At 44.6% G+C, this 27342-nt stretch overlaps 1 protein-coding gene across 1 annotated transcript in view; it reads left to right on the plus strand.

The window, feature by feature from the left end:
• Positions 1-13540: 13540 nt before the first annotated feature.
• LOC129831344 (exostosin-1b-like) overlaps positions 13541-27342 on the plus strand; it is a 104788-nt gene continuing 90986 nt past the window's right edge. The window contains exon 1 of the mRNA XM_055894674.1: positions 13541-15391. Coding sequence (XP_055750649.1) covers positions 14448-15391 — 944 coding nt within the window. The 5' untranslated portion in view covers positions 13541-14447. The remainder of the gene's footprint in view (positions 15392-27342) is intronic.

Raw genomic sequence — 27342 nt, forward strand, 5'->3', positions numbered from 1 at the left:
ATAAGTCCCTTCGTCAAAGATTTACTCGAAAGGCAAATTCTGGGGGTCCAGCAAAATTAAGGCAGTTAAACAATTTAAAAAACATTACAATATATTCACAACACATTAAGTGTGTGCCTTCAGGCCTCTTCTCTACTACCACATATCTACATAAATATATGTGTGTATAGTGTGTATGTTATCGTGTTTGTTACTTCACAGTCCCCGCTGTTCCATTAGGTGTATTTTTATCTAATTTTACTGCTTGCATGAGTTACTTGATGTGGAATAGAGTGCCATGTAGTCAAGGCTCTATGTAGTACTGTGCGCCTCCTATAGTCTGTTCTGGACTTGGGAACAGTGAAGAGACCTATGGTGGCATGTCTTGTGGGGTATGCATGGGTGTCCGAGCTGTAGGCCAGTAGTTCAAACAGACAGCTCGGTGCATTCAACATGTCAATACCTTTCACAAATACAAGTAGTAATGAAGTCCGTCTCTCCCCCACTTTAAGCCAGGAGAGATTGACATGCATATTATTAATATTAGCTCTCTGTGTACATCCAAACGCCAGCCGTGCTGCCCTGTTCTGAGCCAATTGCACATTTGTGGCATCTGACCACACGACTGAACAGTAGTCCAGGTGCGACAAAACCAGGGCCTGTAGGACCTGCCTTGTTGATAGTGCTGTGAAGAAGGCAGAGCAGCGCTTTATTATGGACAGACATCTCCCCATTTTAGCTACTCTTGTATCAATATGTTTTGACCATGACAGTTTACAATCCAGGGTTACTCCAAGCAGTTTAGTCACAGTTTAGACAGGTAACTCTTCATCCACAATATAGCAGGGTGTGTAAATCCATAACAACACAAACGTTTTTCAAGCAGCAGACTATGTTCGATAATGTCAACAGCCTCAAAACAGTCCCCACAATCCTTTTTATCATCAATTTCTCCAGGCCAATCATCAGTCATTTGTGTAAGTGCTGTGCTTGTTGAATGTCCTTCCCTATAAGCGTGCTGACAGTCAAAAAGTAATACTAAGGGTTGATAACAGGCTGATTGGTCGGCTATTTGAGCCAGTAAAGGGAGATTTACTATTCTTAGGTAGCTGAATGACTTTCGCTTCCCTCCAGGCCTGAGGGCACACACTCTCTAGTAGGCTTAAATTGAAGATATGGCAAATAGGAGTGGCAATATCATCTGCTATTATCCTCAGTAATTTTCCATCCAAGCTGTCAGACCCTGGTGGCTTGTAATTGTTGATAGACAATTTTTTCACCTCTTCCACACTTACTTTACGGAATTCAAAATTACAATGCTTGTCTTTCATAATTTGGTCACATATACTTGGATGTGTAATGTCAGCATTGTTGCTGGCATGTCAGTTTGCTAATATATTGAGCTTGGATGACAGACTGAATGGACTTCAGTGTTTGTGCTCTTTACATTAGGACTGGTGGTATGTACACCAAACACAATATGTAGAAATCCTTAGGTTTATATAACGGCCACGTTGAATCTGTTTGTTAATGCACCCTACTAATCTACAGTGCCTTCGGAAAGTATTCAGACCCCTTGACTTTTCCCACATTTTGTTAGGTTACAGCCTTATTCTAAAATTGATTAAATCGTTTTTCCCCCTCATCAATCTACGCACAATACCCGATAATGACAAAGCAAAAACAGGTTTAGAAATGTTTGCTAATTTATTAAAAATAAAACATCTTGAATATCACATTTACATAAATATTCAGACCCTTTACTCAGTACTTTGTTGAAGCACCTTTGGCAGCGATTACAGCCTAGAGTCTTCTTGGGTATGACGCTACAAGCTTGGCACACCTGTATTTGGGGAGTTTCTCCCATTCTTCTCTGAAGTGTCTCTCAAGCTCTGTCATGTTGGATGGGGAGCATTGCTTCACAGCTATTTTCTGGAGATTTTCGATCAGGTTCAAGTCCGGAGCTCTGGCTGGGCCACTCAAGGACATTCAGAGACTTGTCCCGAAGCCACTCCTGCGTTGTCTTGGCTGTGTGCTTAGGGTCATTGTCCTGTTGGAAGGTGAACCTTCACCTCAGTCTGAGGTCCTGAGCGCTCTGGAGTAGGGCTTCATCAAGGATTGCTCTGTACTTTGCTCCATTCATCTTTGCCTCATTCATCTTTGCCTCAATCCCCACAGCATGATGCTGCCACCACCATGCTTCACCATAGGGATGGTGCCAGGTTTCCTCCAGACGTGACGCTTGGCATTCAGGCCAAAAAGTTCGATATTGGTTTAACCAGACCAGAAAATCTTGTTTCTCATGGCCGGAGCATCTTTAGGTGCCTTTTGGTAAACCCTAAACGGGCCTTCATGTACCTTTTACTGAGGAGTGTCTTCCGTCTGGCCACTCTACCATAAAGGCCTGATTGGTGGAGTGCTGCAGAGATGGTTGTCCTTCTGGAAGGCTCTCCCATCTCCACAGAAGAACTCTGGAGCTCTGTCAGTGACCATCAGGTTCTTGGTCACCTCCCTGACCAAGGCCCTTCTCTCCCGCTTGCTCAGTTTGGCCAGGCGGCCAGCTATAGGAAGAGTCTTGGTGGTTCCAAACATCTTCCGTTTAAGATTGATTGGAGGACACTGTGTTCTTGGGGATCTTCAATGCTGCAGACATTTTTTAGTACCCTTCCCCAGATCTGTGCCTCGATACAATCCTGTCTCGGAGATCTATGGACAATTCCTTCGACCTTATGACTTGGCTTTTGCTTTGACATGCACTGTCAACTGTGGGACTTTATGTAGACAGACTAATCATTCACTAAACCTCAACTAATTCTTGAAATTAATAATGTGGAAATTGAACAAGTTGAGGTGACTAAACTGCTTGGAGTAACCCTGGATTGTAAACTGTCATGGTCAAAACATATTGATACAAGAGTAGCTAAAATGGGGAGATGTCTGTCCATAATAAAGCGCTGCTCTGCCTTCTTCACAACACTATCAACAAGGCAGGTCCTACAGGCCCTGGTTTTGTCGCACCTGGACTACTGTTCAGTCGTGTGGTCAGATGCCACAAATGTGCAATTGGCTCAGAACAGGGCAGCACGGCTGGCTTTTGGATGTACACAGAGAGCTAATATTAATAATATGCATGTCAATCTCTCCTGGCTTAAAGTGGAGGAGAGACGGACTTCAATACTACTTGTATTTGTGAGAGGTATTGACATGTTGAATGCACCGAGCTGTCTGTTTGAACTACTGGCCTACAGCTCGGACACCCATGCATACCCCACAAGACATGCCACCATAGGTCTCTTCACTGTCCCCAAGTCCAGAACAGACTATAGGAGGCGCACAGTACTACATAGAGCCTTGACTACATGGCACTCTATTCCACATCAAGTAACTCATGCAAGCAGTAAAATTAGATAAAAATACACCTAATGGAACAGCGGGGACTGTGAAGTAACAAACACGATAACATACACACTATACACACACATATATTTATGTAGATATGTGGTAGTAGAGAAGAGGCCTGAAGGCACACACTTAATGTGTTGTGAATATATTGTAATGTTTTTTAAATTGTTTAACTGCCTTAATTTTGCTGGACCCCCGGAATTTGCCTTTCGAGTAAATCTTTGATGAAGGGACTTATCATACAGAATAGCAAATGTTGTTCTATAATCTTCATGTTGCCTTAGGTATTTTGTCCCTGCTTCAGTCACCACACTCGCTTCAACATTAAAATGAATAAAGAAACTCCCCATAACTGACAAACAGTGTACATGCAAACTTCATTAAAACAAACCTGATTTTCAGGAATAAGTACCCGGCCAACCTCCTTCTCATCCCCACCCACACTCTACTTTCCTTCCTTCTCGGCACCCACGCCTAACTCACTTTAATTTTCATCTCTGTTTCTTTTTTTCCCGGGACAAAACAAATTAGGAAGCAAATGAGGAGGGAGGAGAAATGGGGGATGAGGCATAAGAGGAAAGGGGAGGAAGAGACAGGGCGAGCTAACAGATGACAAGCAGAAGAGAAGGAGCGAGAGATTGGGCCTACGTGATCAAGAAGAAAAAAGTCTCAGAAAACAAGGGCTGAAAATAAAACGCGAATGAGAAAATGTTGGCCTTTTTTCGTCCTAGGTAAAGCCAGAAGTTTTTCCTGACCACATTACCTGACCCGAAAATACACAGGGCCCTAATCATATGTTATGATGTTCCAAATGACCAGGCAAAGAATAAAGTACATTAATATTTTGTCTTCATCTACACGTCACAACTATATTGATGGAAGATTTCAGCTTTGTTTTTGTGCTGCCATCAGTCTTCCCTCCTACCTTCTAATCCATACCTCGAAACAGTGTTTGTTCCAAAGACATCCTCCAGCATTGTTTGCCTGACCGAGTTAATTGCAGAATCCAGGCAATCAAAAGTGCACGAATCAGCAGCAGCATCAACACAGATGCGAGAGCAGCAAGATACAATATTCCGTGGTAAATCCAGGATGGCAAAGAAAGACATAACATCCAAGAGGAACAAATGAGGTCAGTAGAAATACAAGCTGTGTCAGCGGACAGCAAACGCCAGCTCAACGACTTCAATCAATAGTTAATATACACTGTGTCAACATGGAATATTGAGAGAAAATGTTTGTTTTTTTACCATACAAGGTATCTACCTCATTTGTTCCTCTTGGATGTTTTGTTCTCCGAGCGGTCTTTCTTTGACCAGGAATTTTGTAGACTAATCCATTATATTTGAGGGAACAACAGTCAGTGGATTGAGTTCCTAGTGGCATTTTAACACAAAGTAACACAAAGTTGAGTTTCAATATTAGGAAGGTGTCCTTATGCCCTCAGGACAGCCTCAATTCGTCGGGGCATGGACTCTACAAGGTGTCGAAAGAGTTCCACAGGGATGCTGGCCCATGTTGGCTGGATGTCCTTTGGGTGGTAGACCATTCTTGATACACACGGGGAAACTGTTGAGCGTGACAAACCCAGCCACGCTTGCAGTTCTTGACACAAACCGGTGAGCCTGGCACCTACTACCATACCCCGTTTAAAGGCACTTAAATCTTTTGTCTTGCCCATTCGCCCTCTGAATGGCACACACACACAATCCATGTCTCAATTGTCTCGAGGCTTAAAAATCATTTTTTAACCTGTCTCCTCCCCTTCGTCTACACCACGTGTCAATCTCATTCCACGGCGGGCCGAGTGTCTGCGGGTGTTCGCTCCTCCCATGCACTTGATTGGTGAATTAAGGTCACTAATTAGTAAGGAACTCACCTCACCTGGTTGTCTAGGTCTTAATTGAAAGGAAAAAAACATACCAGCTGACACTAGGCCCTCCATGGAATGAGTTTGACACCCCGAACAATTGACATCAATATGGGATCGTATCTTTTACCTGGATTCACCTGGTCAGTTGGCCATGGAAAGAGCAGGTGTTCATAATGGCTTATACACTGTCTACTGTATAATCAAATCAAATCACATGTTATTGGTCACATACACATGGTTAGCAGATGTTAATGCGGGTGTAGCGAAATGCTTGTGCTTCTTTTTCCGACAGTGCAGTAATATCTAACGAGTAATCTAACAATTTCACAACAACTACCTTATACACACAAGTGTAAAGGGATGAATAAGAATATTTACATATAAATATATGGATGAGCAATGGCCGTGCGGCATAGACAAGATGCAGTAGATGGTATAGAATACAGTATATACATATGAGATGGGTAATGTAGGGTATGAAAACATTATATAAAGTGGCATTGTTTAAAGTAACTAGTGATACAATAATTACATCCAATTATTAATTATTAAAGTGGCTAGAGATTTGAGTCTGTTGGCAGCAGCCACTCAATGTTAGTGATGGTTGTTTAGCAGTCTGATGGCCTTGAGATAGAAGCTGTTTTTCAGTCTCTCGGTCCCAGCTTTGATGCACCTGTACTGACCTGGCCTTCTGGATGATAGCGGAGTGAACAGGCAGTGGCTCGGGTGGTTGTTGTCCTTGATTATCTTTTTGGCCTTCCTGTGAAATCGGGTGCTGTAGGTGTCCTGGAGGGTAGGTAGTTTGCCCCCGGTGATGTGTTGTGCAGACCTCACTACCCTCTGGAGAGCCTTACGGTTGTGGATGGAGCAGTTGCTGTACCAGGCTGTGATAGGATGCTCTTGATTGTGCATCTGTAAAATTTTCTGAGTGTTTTCGGTGACAAGCTAAATTTCTTCAGCCTCCTGAGGTTGAAGAGGCGCTGTTGCGTCTTCTTCACCACGCTATCTGTGTGGGTGGACCATTTCAGTTTGTCCATGATGTGTACGTTGAGGAACTTAAAACTTTCCACCTTCTCCATTACTGTCCCGTCGATGTGGATAGGGGGGTGCTCCCTCTGCTGTTTCCTGAAGTCCACGATCATCTCCTTTGTTTTGTTGACGTTGAGTGTGAGGTTATTTTCCTGACACCACACTCCGAGGGCCCTCACCTCCTCCCTGTAGGCTGTCTCCTGTCTCATCGTTGTTGGTAATCAAGCCTACCACTGTAGTGTTATCTGCAAACTTGATGATTGAGTTGGAGGCGTGCTTGGCCACGCAGTCATGGGTGAACAGGGAGTACAGGAGAGGGCTGAGAACGCACCCTTGTGGGGCCCCAGTGTTGAGGATCAGCGGGGTGGAAATGTTGTTTCCTACCTTCACCACCTGGGGGGGCGGCCCGTCAGAAAGTCCAGGTCCCAGTTGCACAGGGCGGGGTCGAGACCCAGGGTCTTGAGCTTAATGACGAGATTGGAGGGTACTAAGGTTTTAAATGCTGAGCTGTAGTCGATGAACAGCATTCTTACATAGGTATTCCTCTTGTCAAGATGGGTTAGGGCAGTGTGATTGTGATTGCGTCGTCTGTGGACCTATTGGGGTGGTAAGCAAATTGGAGTGGGTCTAGGGTATCAGGTAGGGTGGAGGTGATATGATCCTTGACTATTCTCTCAAAGCACTTCATGATGACATTAGTGAGTGCTACGCGGCGATAGTCGTAGCTCAGTTACCTTAGCTTTCTTGGGAACAGGAACAATGGTGACCCTCTTGAAGCGTGTGGGCACAGCAGACTGAGATACGGAGAGATTGAATATGTCCGTAAACACACCAGCCAGCTGATCTGCACATGCTCTGAGGATGCGGCTAGAGATGCTGTCTAGGCCGGCAGCCTTGCGAGGGTTAACACGTTTAAATGTTTTACTCACCTTGGCCACGGTGAAGGAGAGCCCACAGGTTTTGGTAGCGGGCCGTGTCAGTGGCCCTGTATTGTCCTCAAAGCGAGCAAAAATGTGTTTAATTTGTCTGGGAGCAAGACGTCGGTGTCCGCGACAGGGCTGGTTTTCTTTTTGTAATCTGTGATTGACTGTAGACCCTGCCACATACGTCTAGTGTTTGAGCCATTGAATTGCGACTCTACTTTGTCTCTATACTGACGCTTAGCTTGTTTGATTGCCTTGCGGAGGGAACAGCTACACTGTTTGTATTCGGTTATGTTTCCGGTCGCCTTGCCCTGGTTAAAAGCAGCAGTTCGCGCTTTCAGTTTTGCGCGAATGCTGCCATCAATCCACGGTTTCTGGTTAGTATTGCACAGTACTAAGAGGCTCCCAGTTCTCCGGTAGTCTGTGCTACTTTGTGTAGCGATAAGACTAACGCAACAGGACGTTCATAATTAACCCAGTACTGTCAAGTCGTGAATAGTCTGACATGTCCTCACTTGTCATTTTGACCTTTTGTGTGCGTCATTTTCTCCTCCATCAACCCAGCTGCCTGCATTCCTCGTTCTCCTGCGAGGGGACTATGAGGGGTGGGTCTTTGATCTATCCCCGCAGTGTTTCACAAAGTCTCAAAGACTTGGGGAGAAAATGGTTCTCTTACTCCATTTGAAAATGGTTCTCTTACTCCGTTCGAAAATTGATTTCTTTATGTGCTTTCTGAAAGGGACTTTGATTAATTTTACATCACTGGTGAGAAATTGAGCCATGTTTATTTGACTATTGGTAATCAGTGGTATGTGCTATATACTGACAGCATCAAAGCACATACTGTAAGTTCTCTTTCTCACTGACTCACCCCATCTCTCTCACGTCTCTTTAACACTATATCTTGCTCTTCCTGGAGCTGTCTAAAATTAGAACAAGAAGTCATTAAAATGGGTAAAACAAGAAAAAGGGTGAGAGAAAGAGGGACTTTTAACCTCACAATGTTAGGAGCATCTTTCCAGCAAAGAATCATGGTAAGGACTGCACCCATCTCTCTGCTTCCATCCAAGCAGATTGGAAGAGGGAAATGGAGGATCGGGCACGAGGCAGTTCAAAGGGGTGAGAAAAGCCTGCTTAGATGTTTGGCAGTGGACTTAATGCACTAAGTCACACAGCAATGGAGGGCTTTGCCCCTGCATCTCTTCAAAGAAAAAGACAGGAAGACATGTGTGTATGTGGATGGAATATACAGTGTGTGTACTGCACAGTGCATTAGGAAAGTATTGAGACCCCTTGACTTTTTTCACGTTATGTTACAGCTTTATTCTAAAATTGATTAAATATCAATCTACACACAATACCCCATAATAAAGAAAAACTGAAATATCCCATTTACGTAAGTATTTAGAACCTTTAATCAGTACTTTGTTGAATCACCTTTGGCAGCGATTGCAGCTTTGCGTCTTCTTGGGTATGGCGCTACAAGCTTGGCACACCTGTATTTGGGGAGTTTCTCCCATTCTTCTCTGCATATCCTCTCAAGCTCTCTCAGGTAGAATGGGAAGCGTCACTGCACAGCTATTGTTTGGTCCCTCCAGAGATGTTAGTTTGGGTTTAAGTCCAGGCTCTGGCTGGGCCACTCAAGGACATTCAGAAACTTGTCCCGAACACACTCATGCGTTGTCTTGGCTTTGTGCTTAGGGATGTTGTCCTGTTGGAAGGTGAACCTTCTCCCCAGTCTGAGGTTCTGAGCACCCTGGAGCAGGTTTTTATCAAGGGTCTCTCTGTACTTTGCCCCGCTCATGTTTCCCTTGATGCTGACTAGTCTCCCAGTCCCTGCCGCTGAAAAACATCCCCAAAGCATGATGCTGCCACTACCATGCTTCACCGTAGGGGTAGGGGCTGGTTTCCTCCAGATGTAGCGCTTGGCATTCAAGCCAAAGAGTTCAATCTTGGTTTCATCAGACCAGAGAATCTAGTTTTTCATTGTCTGAGAGTCCTTTAGATGCCTTTTGACAAACTCCATGCGGGCTGTCATGTGCCTTTTACTGAGGAGTGGCTTCCGTCTGGCCACTCTACCATAAAGGCCTGATTGGTGGCGTGCTGCAGAGATGGTTGTCCTTCTGGAAGGTTCTCCCATCTCCACAGAGGAAATCTGGAGCTCTGTCAGAGTGACCATCGTTCTTTGTCACCTCCCTGACCAAGGCCCTTCTCCCACAATTGCTCAGTATGGCCGGGCGGCCAGCTCTAGGAAGAGTCTTGGTGGTTCCAAGCTTCTTCCATTTGAGAATGATGGAGGCCACTGTGCTCTTGGTGACCTTCAATGCTGCAGAGATTTTTTAGTACCCTTCCCCAGATCTGTGCCGACACAATCCTGTCTCGAAGCTCTACGGACAATTCCTTCGACCTCATGGCTTGGTTTTTGCTCCGACATGCACTGTCAACTATGGTACCTTATATCGACAGGTGCCTTTCCAAATCATGTCCAATCAATAGAATTTTCCACAGGTGGGCTCCAATCAAGTTGTAGAAACATCTGAAAGATGATCGATGGAAACAAGATGCACCTGAGCCCAATTTCGAGTCTCATAGCAAAGGGTCTGAATACTCATGTTAATAAGGTATCAGTTTTTTGCTTTTTATACATTTGCTAACATTTCTAAAAAACAGTTTTCACTTTGTCATTATGGGGTATTGTGTGTAGATTAATGAGGAAAACATGTAATTTAATCAATTTTAGAATAAGGCTGTAACATAACAAAATGTGGAAAAGGGGAAGGGGTCTGTATACCTTCCGAATGCACTGTATGTGTGCGTTCATGCATACGCAAGGGCTTGTGTGTGTGTGTGTGATTGGTTTCACTACGAATAGTGTGCAGACATGGTCTGTGTTCTATTATTATTTACTCCCAGTATCCGTGGGATTAGTAAAGTCTGTTTATTATTCAATGCACTTGTGGTTTGCATGGATAATTGTACATTAAGTGGATTAGCATGCAGTGGGAATCCCTAATGGGAATTAGCTACTTTGCTTTAAACACATGCAAATCATCATGCACTGTAGTACCCATCCACTTCTGCAACATCAGCATACTTCAAATTGTTGAAATCCGTGCTGTTATCCATGTTAATAAAATAGTATAGAGAGTTTTACTGAAACTGACACTTGTTATGTTTCGGTTCTGCAGTTATTTGTGTGAAAGTCATATTTGATGTGGTAAGTCTCCGTTAGGTTGTTATTTGCCACTCTTCCTCATCTAAGGATCTCCAAACTCCGGGTTTCCGTTGTTTCTTCTTTTCCTAAGCCACTCAACCGAAAATAAGAGATTCTTTCTTTAATCGCGGAGTTTAAAACAATGCCATATGTAAAGTACCTCCTGCAGGCTTTTTTTTATGAGAAACTCTGCAAAGAAGAGAAAAAATACAAATCTATTCTCCCGGCTTCAATATCACCCAAATCCCAAATCAAAATCCGCCTCGGATAAATTGCAGTGGAATACAAATGAGTGGTGCAGGAGTCGGCGGCAGGGTTTTTTAATGAGGACAAAAAACTATCACCACATCTAACCTGCTCCAGTTCATTTGCTGCCTTGGCGTCCCAGTAGAATTCCGGATGAAATTTCAGAGTTTCGTCTCCAGCTCGCATTGAGCCCTGCAAACGATGGCCGTCCTCCTCCCACATCCCAGAACATTTAAACCCTCACTTTGCCTAAAGAAATCCCTGCTCCTGCAGTCTAAAGGTCATTTGAAATAAATAAATTAAAGGGAAGAAGATCGCTATAGCATCCCACACACCGAGCTCCGAGCAGCTCTTGAAAAGGCTGTGAACCACAACTTAACATTCATTCGCCTGGAGGTATTCCGTGAGAGTGAGAGAAGAAGAACACAACTTCCAAGACCACACTAACTCCCACTCAGTAGCCATAGCTACATGAGTCACACTGTGCCTGTACAATGCTACTGTACTATATGACTTACTGAAATGTCCTCTGGCCTTTTAGTCGTTGTTGTGAGATTTCTATTGTCTTTGGGAAAGTCTACCACCAATGTTTATTGCATTTGGATGTTGAGGCCTCAAGGATTTAAATGACCGCGATTCTATTAGATTAAGTTGATATTTCTCCTCCGAACTTTTCACCTCTCAGAGTTTGCAGATATCATCCTTGAGAAATTAGGATAACACGTCGGTGACAAGACAATGGACGTGGAGTGAATATATGAATAGGTGTATCCTAAACCCATCACAACAATGCCAGGGATAAACATTGTGTACAGTAGAACACACTCCCAAGGAGACCATGAATAGGAGATTACATCAATCTAACTCAATTCCATGTTTTTATGAGCCTCTCCCTCTACCTGTCTGTACAAAGTGACCTCTATTAGGTTTGCAGACCCTTTATTGTCCCCCCACAACAAATCCTGGCCTGCTGCGTTTTGGTTTCCAATGACGGTGTGTTGGGATTTTGCGGTTGGGTTACACGGCCCTGTTGTGTTTGTCTGTTTTTGTGCTCACACACACTCCGTGCTCACACACACACATCCTTTATCCAGGCCTATCTGCGTCTCCAGCCTCCTGGAGCACTCGAGCTCGTTACATCATCCTAAGGGGAGTTATCTGTGCCCGATCTGCACTCTCAAAGGCTGTTTTGGCTTCCGTCTGCCTAGAACTCCCTGAACCCTGGGATTACCTTCCCAGCCGTGGGTATTTGTTTACCGCCGCCCTAATTTACCGAGGCCTTTATCACAGTTGCCTGCCGATGCGGGGAGGAAGTGCTGCTTCACAAACAGCTCATCTGTATACCAGGGGAACCATAGCAATCCTTCAGGTAATCCAGCTATTCTCAACCAACTAGAGGTGCCCTGTCTGGAGTTGGTTCGTTTAGCTCCCGAGGTGGGCTCCCGAGTGGCGCAGGGGTCTAAGGCACTGCATCTCCGTGCTAGAGGTGTCACTTCAGACATCCTTGTTCGATTCCAGGCTGTATCACAACCGGCCGTGATTGGGAGTCCCATTGGGCGGCGGCGCACAATTGGCCCAGCGTCGTCTGGGTTTGGCCGGTGTAGCCTGTCATTGTAAATAATAATTTGTTCTTAACCGACTTGCCTAGTTAAATAAGGATTCAATAAAATAAAAAATCTCATGTAACACCATGAAGGAAAAGTGGGTCAGATTAGGTATAAATTATAACAGCAATTAATTGGTGATTAAATTAAATGGAATTGCCAGCAAGTGATTGCCACGAATAGCACAAGGGGCACAATTACTTTCAAAAGTAAATGAAGGAGTCCCTACGGCCCTAAAGGTCGCTGGTGTTGGGGGCCTAAAGGAGGCTTTGTCTCAACGGCACACTAATACCCTATTTACACTACTGAGCAGAGCCGAACCAAGCTGAGATGTATTGAGCTGGGCTGGGTACAGATCCACACAGCCATAATTTATGGAACCAAGCTGGAAAAGACCACGAGAAGAGGAAATATCTGAGCCAGCACAGTATGGTTCAGGTTGGCACAATAGTGTGAATCAGGCAAAGGCGCAAAAAACTTTTTTTGCCAGCACTGTATGGTTCAGGTCGGACTCGGCACTATAGTATGAAAAGGGTAATACTGAGGCTGGCTAACACCCAGGATTCTGGCACAGCTCCCAGTCGGTCCCTCTCATTGGTCATGTTTAATTACCACCCCCTTCCCCCCTAAACTAATTGGCCATAAAAAAACGAGGATGGCCCCTTCACCCACCCTGAGTGTTGTTCCACAAAATGGCAGCTGTGTAGATTATGAGGCATGGTGTGACTCCTCAAGAGCGATTTGGAGCTATTAATCTTTGTCATTAGTCAGTGCACTTTGGTTTGTGTGAGACTATCTTTTTCGGCTCTGCACATTTATAGTTTTAAAGAAATTTTTATATGTTTGTGAAAATCTTTACCTGTATTACGTCTGATCAACCTATAGGCCTACACTTTCACTCCTGAACCATCAATTTGTGCTGTGTAAACGTTACCGTAGGGCGCACACCTTTGGTTACCGTGATTTTATTTGCGCACTAAAGCAACACTGGTTCTTGGCCACAGCGTCAACCTCTACTAAAGGAAATAACATCAAACTAGTTATTTCAAGACAGTGGTGACAGTTTATAATCATTACTTGCAATATAATTTGTAAAAAATATATATATATATATACTTTTTGCGCAAAGTATTCGATAGTTTTCGATATTTCACTCGTGCTTTAAATTCTTCGGCGAGAGCGCTCCAGTTGTGAATGGGTGCATTCGAAGTACCGCCTTTTCCGGCCCCAAGGATAGACCAATGAGAAAAGCGTATACACACTGATGGGACGTCAAGTCTGCTGCCATCGTGTCGGGATTGGAACATTACAGAGTAAGAATCGGAACAATTGAGCGTTTGGAAATTGGACACTAGGATCAAGGAATCCCATATCGGTAACAATTTCAATGTATTTGCGAAGTCACATTGTAATTGTAAGTACTGTTTGAGATCGTTGCGTTCGTTTCTTCGTTTATATCAGGCCCTATTCTCCGATGAGATTATTTTTTTTGCGTGTATGAGGTCTGTCTGGAGATTAAAACAGAAGAGAAATGCAGGGATTTGTGAGGCTACATTTGCACTGATGAACCGCTCTTGTTCTACTACGCTTTACTCGTTCGTTTATGGAACCATGGAGTGAAATATCGCCTTAGAAAGCGCGAGGAACAAGACGAAATTCTACTCCGAGACCTCTGGATCTAAACCCGCCACACCGACTGCTTTAAATCCCAGCCGGCGTGTTAACGACTTTACATCTCAAACGTGGGATACCTTTTCTGTGTTGGCCAAGGCAGGGAACCTCATGAACCCCTGCCGCTACTCTCGCAGTGTAAAGGGCTAATAAAAAGCTTCGGGCACCTCTAACCGGGCGCAGTTTAGCATTTGAATACAGCTTGGCTGTATGAGGGAGGGAGCGAGAGGGACGGAGAGCGTAGGATATCTGATTTGTTTTTTACTTGGTCGAGGGAGTGAAATGGTAAAACTAACTGGAAGGGGGAGAAAACGCATTTAAAATCGCCCACATGCTCTGGATCAATCGCTGGATTGGGGCACGGAATACGAAGAAGTGGGAAGACACGAGTTTGAAATATTTTCGGGCTGGAAGATGGCAGAGGGGTGTAGTTGGAGGTGGTGAGAGCCTAACTTCTGGCCACTTCGAATTTATTTGTAAACAACTTGCCCCTATTCGTAGGACACATGCAGGCCAAAAAACGATATTTAATCCTGCTCTCCGCCGGTACATGTCTAATTCTACTGTTCTACTTTGGAGGTGTACAACTTCCATCTTCGGGCAGAAACCGGCATGACCGTAGCCACAATGGATATCGCCCCGACCAGCCGTGGCCACACTTCTCGGAACCTTTACAACAATTCCTACTCTGGGATCAACCGGACACCGAGGAATACAACATTCACATATCGCCAAGGCAGAAGAGGGAAGTTAATACAAGTGTGTACAAAGGCAAAAGATGTCGCATGGATTCGTGCTTTGATTTCTCAGCATGCAAAAAGAACGATTTCAAAGTGTACGTCTACCCCCAGCAGAAAGGGGAGAAAATCTCAGAAAGTTACCAGAATATTTTGTCGATTGTTGAGGGATCCAGGTTCTACACCACTGACCCGGGTCAAGCTTGTCTATTCATCCTGAGCTTGGACACCCTGGACCGGGACTCGCTGTCTCCGCAGTACGTGCACAATCTCAAAACCAAGATCCAGAACCTTCACCTCTGGAACAACGGCAGAAACCACCTCATATTTAACTTGTACTCTGGGACATGGCCGGACTACACGGAAGACCTGGGTTTCGACATAGGCCAGGCCATGTTGGCCAAGGCCAGCATCAGTACCGAGATCTTCAGGCCCAACTTTGACGTGTCCATCCCGCTGTTCTCCAAGGAGCACCCTAGGACCGGAGGGGACAGGGGGTACCTAAAGTACAACTCCATCCCACCTTTCAGGAAATACATGCTCGTGTTTAAGGGGAAGCGATACCTTACAGGGATAGGGTCAGACACGAGGAATGCCTTATATCACGTCCATAACCAGCAGGATGTGGTGCTCCTCACCACCTGCAAACACGGCAAGGATTGGCAGAAACACAAGGACGCACGCTGCGACAAGGACAACGCGGAATATGACAAGTAAGTTATGTGTTGACCGATTAAAACGCACTTCTAAGTGGTTTCGGTCATATTACCACTGTGTAAATGAAAAGTGACCACCTTTTGGTCTTCGTACGAGTTTACAATAGGTGTCCTTTTACCATTCCGAAACTGGGCATCCTTGAGGGTCTCCATTGTGTGCGGCACGGTGTGTGTTTTGTGAGCAGATTGTGAACTCGTTTTATTGGCATTCAAAGCCATTGACTGTATTTCTTAGGGACTGAAATGGTTTATGATTCTCTTCCTGGCCTACCCCCTAACCTCGCTCCCTTTCAAGCGTGAACAAAAACGTCTCCAGCCAGCCTGTCAATTACCCTTTCCCGGGTTTGCCTAAATCACCCTGGACACCGCCCCCCTTTACACAGGAATTGAACCCATTTCACTGATATTGTGGCCAAACGAGGATATGTACTGAAACGTTTTATTTGCAGTATACTTTAACAGAATAAAGCAATGTGGACTGTGGGTGTGTGTGACATTGCATCACACTGCTATAAACTCCCATTTATAATGAATAAGCACAACATTTATTAGGCCTAGACTTATTAGCCAAATCAGTTGGAATAATGTTGTGTATTGCTGTTAATGTAATAAGGCCTACATCCCAAATCATTTTCATCATAATAGCCATATTAGTTTGATAGTAGGCTAAGGTTGTGCTTTGTGTATTATCACTGATGGTGGAGACCACAACTCATGTTGGGTCGTAATGATGCCAGTTTTAAGTCAAATCACCCAAAGGCCAGGCATCCCATTGTAACCATGATAGGAAACTTTGTCATGGAAGTTCATTGCCACGTTTATTTCTCCGAGAGTGACACAGGTTTGTTTTAGGCCCCGTTGCCTACTTCTGATTTGAATAGGCCTCTAAATCCTCAGTAAACTCAGGCATGTGATAACCCCCCCTCATACTTTAGGCCGATGATGTTACTGTTTAAAAGTTCAGGGAAGTGAGCGATTGGATGAAACAGTACTCCATTGAAGACTAAATATTACCAGTCACTTGTGAGGGGCCATAACTTGCTCTATGTCCCAAATGGCACCCTATTCCCTATATAGTGCACTACTTTGTGTTGACCAGGGCCTAAAGTAATGCAGGGAATAGGGTGTCAGTTGGGACGCACACTATATCTATAGGCCTAGTTTGGTCAAAGGGAAATCGGACTAAAACTGAACTTTTCATGAACCGAAACTCGGTGAAATGAGAACACACTGCCCTATGACACATCGCCAATTGCAAATATGTTTTTACCAACATCCCCACAAGTGCTTGTCCATTTTGTCATCTTTCTGCCCTTGCAATCTGCTCTTCTTCTCCTAGAGTGATGCTTTTGGCTTGTGTCACCTGTAGAAATGTGCTCAGGTTAGCACTGACATGGCTTGGACTGGTGTGTACTCTATGCGCTGCGTTCACAGCCAGAGAGTGTCTCGCAATCAGTGGTGTATAATTTTTTTTTAGATATTCCCTCCTCTGTCCATAGAGCTGTAAAACGATGGAACTGTCAACATGGTGCCTCATCTCAACCTTTTTCCACTCTTGACCTCTGACCTTTCAGCCTCTAAGAGGAATGTGGCAGGAGCAGCAGATATTGGAAGGCTTTTAAACACACGTTCACACAGGCAGTGCCTGGTAGCCCTGGACACTGTTGAAGGATTTTTAAGCCTTGACAATTGAAACATGGGTTGTCAGTGTGCCATTCAGAAGGTGAATGGGTAAGATAAAATATTTAAGTGCCTTTGCATGGGGTATGGTAGTAGCATTGGCGTCTCCTCATGGATGCCAAATATTTGACAAGTAAAAATTATACAATTTTGTCTTTCGTCTGTTTTTTCAGAATTTTCGGTCAATTCGCAGGTGGCTGAAACTCATCGGAGTGAGGGGAAACACAACCTCTCTGTCTCAGTATGTGTAGCCCATGTATCTGATGCTGTCTGGAATTAAAGAGTATGACGTGTTGCAGATGTAGCGTTTGATTGATTGATGCCAGCAAGCATCTGGCCTACCTTGATATAATAAATAATTTGAGCTGAGGTCAACGGTGGGTTGTCCTGGTGCAGCATAACACCCCCAAAGGGAGGCCAGTTTTAGATTTGGCCTCACACCAATCAAAACACATCCTAAGCAAAACATCATCGTCAGACAAATGTCTGTTTTCTGGTATCTTTTTGTTGATGTCCTGCAGTAGCTGGCTTGCTAAATTGGCCCTTTCCCAAGCCACGGATGGAGATGTGATTATAGACTTGTGGCTTTGACTTAATTCTCTGCACAGGCCAATGATTATGACTGATACTGTTCTTACCATAAATGCATATATTGTGCCACTGGCCTGAGACGATTTAGGTTCAATATGTAGCCTAGATGTAGCCTAGTAGGCTCACGTTCACTAGCTAGCCAACTTAGCTGGTTCATTGTTGCCCATGTGAGGAAGTTAGGCTAGCAAACATTTTAGCTATGTAGCCAATGAAAACAACGTGTACTGTATGGCAGAGCCATAGACCGTTTTGCCATCATGAAAGAGAGGAGGATAGCATTGGTGTTCGACAAGTAGGGTGGGTAAATTTTTCAAAATCGTTTTTGCTTGCACAAGCTCACACAGACGGACACAGATCAGTACCATGGACAGCCACATGACAACAACAAAAAATTCCGGTGTGTTAAACTAAGCAAATTGCCTTATTGATTTGGTGTTAAGTTGAAATGGTGCTGGAATAGCGAGACAGTACACCTGTTGTCTTTGTGGTGACTCTGTGGTTCTAAATCAGTAGTTTGGTAAACTGTCAAACATGGACTTGCTTGACCATGCTGCAGGTCACATAACTGTTTGTTACGTGCAGTATTTGCTTGTGGACTTCACCAGACACTTGTTGCTCTCTGGTGAAACAAACGTATGTGTAGTTGAATTTATTCCGCCACTGTGACTGTCTTTTTGTTGTTGTTGTCACGTCATTATGGTGTCTCACAGTGGTGTCTGAACGAATGGGTTGTAGAGCAAAAACGCAATTATCACAACAGGTTGTAATATGGCTTTTCTATTGGGCTGGCTTCCCCAGTGATTTTTTTTAATTTTTTTTACCCACTCACCGCTAGAGTAGTATGTGCCAGCCACACCAGTTTGTGTCAAGAACTGCAACACTCAACCGTTTCCTGTGCGTATCAAGAATGGTCCACCACCCAAACGACATCCAGCCAACTTGACACAACTGTGGGAAGCATTGGAGCCAACATGGGCCAGCATCCCTGTGGAACGCTTTCGACGCCTTGCAGAGTCCATGCCCCTGACGAATTGAGGCTGTTCTGAGGGCAAAAGAAGGGGGTGCAACTCTGTGTTAGGAAGGTGCTCCTATTGTTGGGTGTACTCGGTGTGTGTGCTGTTAGTTACATTACAGCTTATATCAGAGTACTCTATCATAAGCTATGAAATCTGTCCCAACTTTTCAACATGCCTCCTCTCTGAGTTCTGTGGCGTATTACTTGTTTCCTCCTCCTTACAGCTAGATCATGATCCCCCATTTAATAGTTAACTAGTTTTGTCGGCCGTATTGACTTTGTACTTTAGCCACTTCACTAGCAGGCCGCCACATCTCGAGGTCGCTCCAGGGACGCCTCCAATCAGTTGAATGGGGTGTTTTTTTTATATGAGAGCCAGAGTGTTTTTTGAGTGTGCACTGCGTGTGTAAGAGTTAACCAATGAATGTGTGTGGTTATGTGTCTGTGTTCTTTCCTGTACGAAGCCCCCAAGGCTGCAATATCAGGCCGAGGGATGGATCGGAGGGATGGTGCATTTTCATTTTCGCAACTGCGTCATCAGCAGGAATGTTGCCACTTGAGTAAATCCTCTTGAAGAGGAGGGGGGGGGGGCTGGCCACGCTGCGTTGTGCTCTCTCTCGTTCGTTCCGTCCTATCAGAATGAAATGGAAACACTGATGTGATTTGGAGCGACGATGGCTTGCTGCCATATTTCCATTTCCTCCTTTTACGACGCAGAGCGTGGCATTTTGTTGACACAGTGCCGGAGATTAATTAGCAAACCTGGCCAAGCAAAGACAGCATCCCCGTCTTGTCACGTTTTAAAATAGCATTATGAATACCATTTTCACATGTCAACGGCAGTTATTCTCTGGACAGATCTTGGCATGGTACTAGAGTGGACGTGGCACTGGAGGTTAACACAGAACATGTCATTTGCTGCATGCCACGGCCTGATACTCGGGGGTGTCATGCTCCCCGGGTCGCGGTTGTTTGTCTTCTCTTGTCAGATTTAATACATCATGAATATTTCATCGTCCTCCTCTCTCTTAAATAAAGCACTGGGCCTTGATCACACCACAATATGCTAATGACCAGCAGGAAATTAGCGGGGAATGCTAGTTTGCCTTAATTAGCGCTGTTTGATTATTTCCGTGGAAGATGTAGTCTAGCCTACACCGGCGTGGACATGTTTGATCTCATCTGTCAATCTATTCATCCAATTTCTCCTCGGCGTGTTTATGTGGCTTTAAAAAATTATTATATATTTTTTTTAAATATCCGTGAAGTGTAGTAGTTATTCACACGTCATGCAGAGTGCTTGTCTTGTCGGATACTAGTGAGCCAGTTTGAGACAAGCAGACAAAGTGTAGAATTAGTTCCCTCACAATCAGAATCTCAGTCGTCGAGGCTTAGTACTCTATGATCGTCGGCCCCAACTCTGTGTGGGGTTTGCTCCTGATCACGCTGATATGTCGGTCTGCTTTGCATCTGTGTTTGCGTGTCTGCACATCTCTGTTATTGTGTGTGCGGAGCGAGGATGGGTTGTGAACTCTGTCTGTGCCTGGCTGAGTGACGAAGGCGAGGCTCTTCTTGGTGGCCCACTGTCACCACGGGGATTACCATGACGATGTGGCTCTTGACCCGTGGCAGCTGAGAGACCAGGCGGGACGAAACTGAGCAAGAACGACCGAGCTGGGTTTTACTGGCTCAGTCCCAGTCCAGCCGCCTCCGCTTGGCTAGTGGTGGGGAGGGATTGATCAATCGGGAGTGTTTCACTTCGAATGAAAATCGATCTGGGCATTAGGGGAGTGCCGGGGCTGCCCCCCGTGGATCATTTCCTTCATTTAGGAGCCTACTGTTTCTCCAAAACCGGAGGCAAATCACGCAGCAGTAATTGAAAGTACAAAATAACAATGTGGGAAATGAAATGATTTCCCGTACTGTCAGGGAATGCTTGAGGTATGAATTAATAAGTGGGAGGGGTACAGTGGTAAAAGCATCTCCTCCCTTTCCCCCCCTCCTCCCTCCCTCCGCTAAAGTGATTAGGCAGGTATATTTTTTTTAATTTGACCTTTATTTAACTAGGCAAGTCAGTTAAGAACAAATTCTTATTTTCAATGACTGCCTAGGAACAGTTGTTCAGGAGCAGAACGACAGATGTTTACCATGTCAGCTCGAGGTAAGTTAACAGGCTACCCGCTCAGTTTAAAGGACACTAAGAAAGCAAGCTAAACAGCTGATTTGGCTCTCTGTGTGGTAAATTGTGTGAGACCGGTAAGCTGGCTGGTTCCATGTTAAAAAAAAAATCATGAGTGAGACACGTTGTGATTGGTTGTCCATAGATTTCTTCTTCTTTTTTTAGCTCGGAGGCAGTCGGAAGACCTGGCATTTACATTATGGAAGCTAAACGATTTTTGAGTTCTGACACCTGTCTCGTTTAGTGCATGAAAGCTTGTTCATTTCGTCTTTCTCTACTATGTGGCACGGATATGCCGTGGCAGGGATAGAACCGTTCAGAGCATCTCATATTCTCTACTTCGCTGGCGATTTGCATATTTACTTTTAATTCTCCCGAGGTAATATTTTCCTCAACTCTTTCAGCACCACTGTTGTTCTTGGTTTCGTGTAGCGCTTCGCGGCCTACATTCTGAGCGACAGCCCACTTGTGTTTGTATTTCTCTGGGTATCCGTTGACTGTAATTACTTGGAATTAGATTTAACCTTCTTTAAGAATCCCTCTACAACCGATGAATCCCTGGCTGAGAAGCATGTGGGTCACTGGAAATTATATTCTGTAAAGCACTTCCTGTAGTCTAATGTTGTTCTATTGTCTTCTGGGGATCTCCTACTGTTAGGCTGCTCAAACTAGCCCAGTTGGCACGCGCTTTACGGTCAGTTTGAATAGGCTGTGGTTGCATGCTTGTTATCCTACGTGGACTCAATTGGTGCTGTGGGTGTGAGTGAGGTGGGCTATGGGGGATGGGGATGGTCATCTCAGGGATTCGTCGCTCTACCTGAATGACTCTCTGTGACCCACATGGCGTTTTGAAACCCATGACCGACCCATCTCGTCAGCGTAGGGCAATAACCATGACCTACTTCTGTCCTGGACACTGGCCAGGAACTGGGGCCTAGGGTAACTAGCTTCCTGTTCCCTGACTGTCCTCCCTCAGGGCGTTACAGCCACCAGGGGGTAGTTTTACAGCAGGAAAGGCACATTTGATGGCCCCGGGAGCAATGTAACACCACCTCATGGCAGTACTTCAATAGAACGGCAGATAGTTTACGTCACCGTCTGTCCTCAATACACTGACCCCTTTCACCACCACGGGAGTGAAAACAAACGCTTCTCTCCACTGTATTGATATTCAAATAGTAATTTGTGAAAGGGGGTGCCTTTAAAAATTAAAAATAAAAATGATGTTCCTGAAGAATGTTGATGTGTTTGGTAGAATGTAGGAGCCTGGTCATCAGACAGTGTTTTTCTTAAGTGGTGGCAGAGGGTCGTAATGGCTTGTGCTCCTAGCTTGAACTTTATGGGTTAGTTTGACTTCCCCTTTGTGGGTGTGAAGGCTCTGCTGCCCTAGGCGCTTAGAGGGGCCCTTTTGTGTGAAAGTTTGCTCTGGTTCTTTAGCCGCCACCTGTGCCTTGTTGACGACACAGCCCCCCATATGGCTGCTCTGCCCCCCCCCCCCAATCCCAAACATCCTCTCCTCAAGGCTCTGAGCGCCGAAAGTCCAGTCCCACGTCCCTCCCCCTTAGATCTCTCCTCTTTGCCAATCATTACTCGAGGCTGCTCTCTCATGACTTTTTTTCTTTTTTTCTCTCCTGCTTTTGAACCCTGGATGCCGGCAACAATGGCTGCTCAGACACTCCAGCGACCCCCCCCCCCCCCCCCCCCCCTCTCCCCTCATTTGGCGGAATCTCATGACACTTCACAGATCACCAGCCAACCCAACACTGAGGGGGTAGAGAGCTGGGGTGGAGGATGTAGTGGGTGGCACCTGGTCTTATGGAGGAGACTATGCCAAGCATGGATGGGGAGAATATTGAATTATTTTGGGCACTTTTTTTTATCAGGGCACTTTTTTACTTTGCAGTTTGTTTCTCTGTTTATTCATGAGTTCCTACATGGCCTCCTTTTCGGATAAGGGAAATACGATTGTTTGTAAAGTGCAGCTGGTGGTGTTGGACGAAAGGAACTAGCACCCACTCTCCCGCTCTCTCCCCACCCTCTGGAAATGAAATGAGAACGGATTCAAAACGGGTGTTTTTAAATCATTTTAAGCTCTGCAAACTTAATCCGCTATACATATGGAATCTGGCCTGGCCGTTTACAAATTAGTGCAAACGCAGACGTAAGCTATAGGCCTTCATGGGAAGGTAATGAAGGCATTTCTTCCATTAGGATTCTTTGTGAAAGTAATTTGAGGTTGCATTTCTGTTGAGTGAGTCAGCGGTGGCTCACAGCCTGAGAGGACCGTTTCCCACAATTTTAAACTCTGTGTTTTTGTTTTGTGACTAGGGATTTTGTGGTTTCTCATCTGTCATGATTTTTTAAATGTAACCTTTTATTTAACTAGGCAAGTCAGTTAAGGACAAATTCTTATTTACAATGACGGCCTACCGGGGAACAGTGGGTTAAATGCCTTGTTCAGGGGCAGAACGACAGAATTTGACCTTGTCTGGTAAAATGATGCCGACGGTAATGGTTGCTTGTACAGTATTTTGAAACTGTATCCTGGTTTGTGGTGTTGAGGCAACCCCATCTTCGGGATCTAAGCGACTTGAAGAGGCCTGTGCTGGGAATCCGGCGCCTGCACGTCTTACTCCGGTTAGCTGCTCGGCAGGTGTTATTCCGAGGTTTGAATGTTTATTTCCACAGAAAGTTGTGACACGACAGCACTTTGTTTCCAGAGCTTCTGCTTTCTTGTTTGTCTTGACGCTTGCCTGCTAGACTCAACGTTCTCTCAAGGTGAGAGCGGGGAGGGAGGTCGGGGAAGCGACGTTGTAGAGCCATAGGCACAGTGACAGCCGGAATTTGACGAGCTGTCTTTTAATTCGGTTTCAAGGTTCTGAAGAAGCTGCTCGTTTTATTTGGGGGATTAGTGACCCTTTTTAATGTAGCAGCGCACCTTTATGCCATTACTGGTAGCAAAACTGTGACTAACCTCCCGCCTTTCACCCAGCGTTTATTCCCTGAGTCAGTGTCTCGCTTCTTTCATACCGTTTGAATCAAATCCCAAAGTTGTTCATGCATGTTTGCCACCCCTCCACTTGCTTTCTATGTTCATGGGTGTGTTTGTGTTTCAAATACTATCACGCGTAGGAGCGTGTTTGTTTGTCTCAATGAGTTTTCACTGACGTCTTTGTGACGTCGGTAGGCGTGCTTGTATCATGTTGGTCTGGCTCTTGACCTATGGTTGTGTTTAACCTATATTTATCAAGGTGTATGTAATACAAACTCACAAAGTAAAATGCAACCATTGTACTAATTTTAAGCAATAGTAGTGTGGTCACCTAGATTCTAATTCTAATGAGCATCGTTTTCATTGGGATAGCGCTGCTCTGAGACAAGCGTGGAGGACTCGTCTAGATAAATAAATGTCCGATTTTTGTTGTCACTGAATCTCCGTTTGAATATTTGGTAAAAATTAGGCTGGGAAAATGTTAGCTAAATTTGATGTGAGTGCTAAACGACAGCCTCTATTCTAGTTTGCTCATATTAGCTGATCAGAACATTTTGCTAGCATGTTACACACGTGGATTTTGCGCTTCACTCGCGAAGTAGACTGTCCTACTTCAGACCCAAAGCCTGTGATTTTGTCTGATAATCAATCAATGTGATTTTGTTTCACGGAATCTGTCTGTATATTTGGTTAATTGATCTCTGGCTCGATTAGTGATAGCTAATGTATTTGTTTGCTCATCTATCATTGATCAGAACAATTTAGCATGCAATAATGTAGCCGAAATCAAGTGTTTAATGTATCTATTGACTCAGATAGTAGCCTTCTAGAGCCTAGGCTATTTTCCGGTTGTGCCAATCCCACTGAAACCCAAAATCCTGAACTCCTAACTTTATTCTGTAATCCATAGGTTGCATCATCAAAACACGTCTCGCCTATGCATGTCAAAACACCTCTAACATTTCACCCACTTCTCTTCGCTGTCTCGTATTGCTGCCCATATGAGAGCTTCGGTAGAGAATGTGTTATCAACAAACGATATGAGAGTAGATATCGATATTTTTTTTTTTAAACAGAGTTGGTCCCCGTTAAGATGCCTTGATATTTAAATAATTTACTCTCCATTTTCCTGTTTATTCGTGAGCTGGTCTGCTATCTGTGTAATCAACTCGATGTTTGTCAAATAGGGGATTCTGTAATTTTTTGGAGGTTGTCTAGCAAGCTTAGCAACTTTGGTCATTTGACTTTCGTTTGACTGCCGTTACAAAGTTTGTACGATTCGACAACGCTGTAGCCTACACCGGGTGCGCGCTCTGTGTCGAGAGAGCCTAGGCCTACCGCTGAAATGTGCTGAATTAATTGAGGAACATGATAACGCTGGGAATTTATGAACGGCCTGTTTCGTAGTTCACAACAATGTCATTGGTAATCAAAGTTACTCATTACTAAATATCAGTTTTCACTTGCTGTGTAGTCTTTACATAGTGGAGCAGCCAAGCCGGTGTTATGCCGACATTCTCCCCCCTGCCAGAACCCCCCCTCCCCTTCGCGTGAACGCGCACACACTCAATTGTTCATTGCTGCGACTTGCTTGCTAGTTTTCTTACCTGCGGAAATTCTCCTGCTCCTATCTTGGGACTGCAAGGCCCGGCACACTTCAGAATACATTTGGTAGCTCATGTTGACCAGTAGTGTGTGCCACAGAAAGTATTTGACTCTAGCCACAAAATTAAGGAAATTAGAAGGGGAGATTTAGGCAGGCACAAGAAAATGGCTTTGCTGAAATCCCCCCCCCCCCCCCCCTTCTAATTTCCTTAATTTTGTGGCTAGAGTCAAATACTTTCTGTGGCACACACTAGCACACACTACTGGTCAACATGAGCTATCAAAATGGTTCAGAAGTGTGCCAGGCCTTGCAGTCCCAAGATAGAAGGGGGGGGGGGGGGGGGGGGGGGGGGGGTTCTGGCAGGGGGGAGGCTTTCGGCAAAACACCGGCAACGTGCCGCAGCGACAATCTTATTTTGGAAGAACATCAGCATATTGACCATATCTTTGGTTTTAAATGAGTACTTCTGATTTTTTTGCAGTATTTCCAGGGACTCTCAGGATGAATATGAATTAATCCCAGTATTGAAACTTGGTTGAATTTTTGGAAAAATATGAATCCCTACTGTGTGTTGATGGGTGTGAGGTGTAGTCAACGTATGTGCTGTTGGTGTTTTGTTTCGTTTGGACAGTTGGGTCTGTCCGTTGTGTTTGTACTACAGTTAGAGGAGAAGGTATGCTGTGTTGGCAGCCAGCATGTGTACAGTGTGTATCCTCTATGTTGTGCCAAATCAGTAGTCCGTTCCAGATTTGTCTTCGTCCTGTGGAAGTCCTCTGGCGCTTTGCTTCCCCGGTGTATCTTGTTTGGAAGAACGCTGGGGCTGCTTTAACTGTGACCACTCCTGTGGAACCCTGGAAGCTACACAAATGAATAATCTATCAGCAGGACATTTATTCATGTATTTTTACTCTCTCCGTTTTTGTAGTATTACAGTGCTACTGCTCATCCTTTTTGCAGGTAGCCTCGGGTTTTTTAATATTTATTCAGCGCCATGACTGCTGTGGGGGTCTTGTATTATCGCAGACTTAAGAAATGTAATTAGAATTTCATCTTGGGATAAGAAACTGATCTTAGCACTGTTTTGGGGGAGAGTACATTTGCTGAGTTCAACGGTCTAAAAAGCAAGGAATACATTATTCGATTCCATTTAAGGAATATGGACTCGGGCTGAGCCCATTTTGGGTGGTTGATTGTTTGCCCGACATGCTGTTGGTCGGCAAGACACCTGTTTTGATTCGCACCTATCTGAGTGGACTAATGCATTGTGGAGGTCAAAGGGATGACACAGTTCATCACTGGAAGACATGTGCTACTGAAATTGTATATGGTTATAGTATGTAAGAAATCTTATTATCATCATAATAAGTCATGTCATTATCATTAGTAGTCTTTGTAAAGCAGCCTTGTATAACCATCAAGCTGCAGGCCTAAAAGCGTATCCTGTTTATTATCTAATGCCGTAATTTACTTAAGCCTATATTTCGATACTTTTATATAGGCTACTGTATCAATCATTCATGATTTGCATTTTTGTTAAATGAAATAAAGCGTCCCAGGAATAATTTGTGTAAACAATAAAAAAAAAATAACCCGTCCCATTTAGGAAATTGCATTCACGAATGAATGCGATTGTTTTTAGTCTTTGCTGTGATAAAGGCTTTATAAAAAAAAAAACTCAACTTTACAACAGACTCTCTGGTACGCTTATAATTGATTTAGTGTTTACATTGTTCCAAAAGGTCCGAAAAAGCATATTGTAATCTAACAGCATCTGTTTGGGTCACTTAATATGCACACAGTGCCCCCCTATCCTATGTAAGAGTTGGTGAGTTCGCGTTGCCCTTTCTGGGAGCAGGGGTGTGTTTTTGGAACGTTGCTATGTAGA

This window comes from Salvelinus fontinalis, chromosome 32 (genome assembly GCF_029448725.1).
Source record: "Salvelinus fontinalis isolate EN_2023a chromosome 32, ASM2944872v1, whole genome shotgun sequence".
Classification (NCBI taxonomy): Eukaryota; Metazoa; Chordata; class Actinopteri; order Salmoniformes; family Salmonidae; genus Salvelinus; species Salvelinus fontinalis.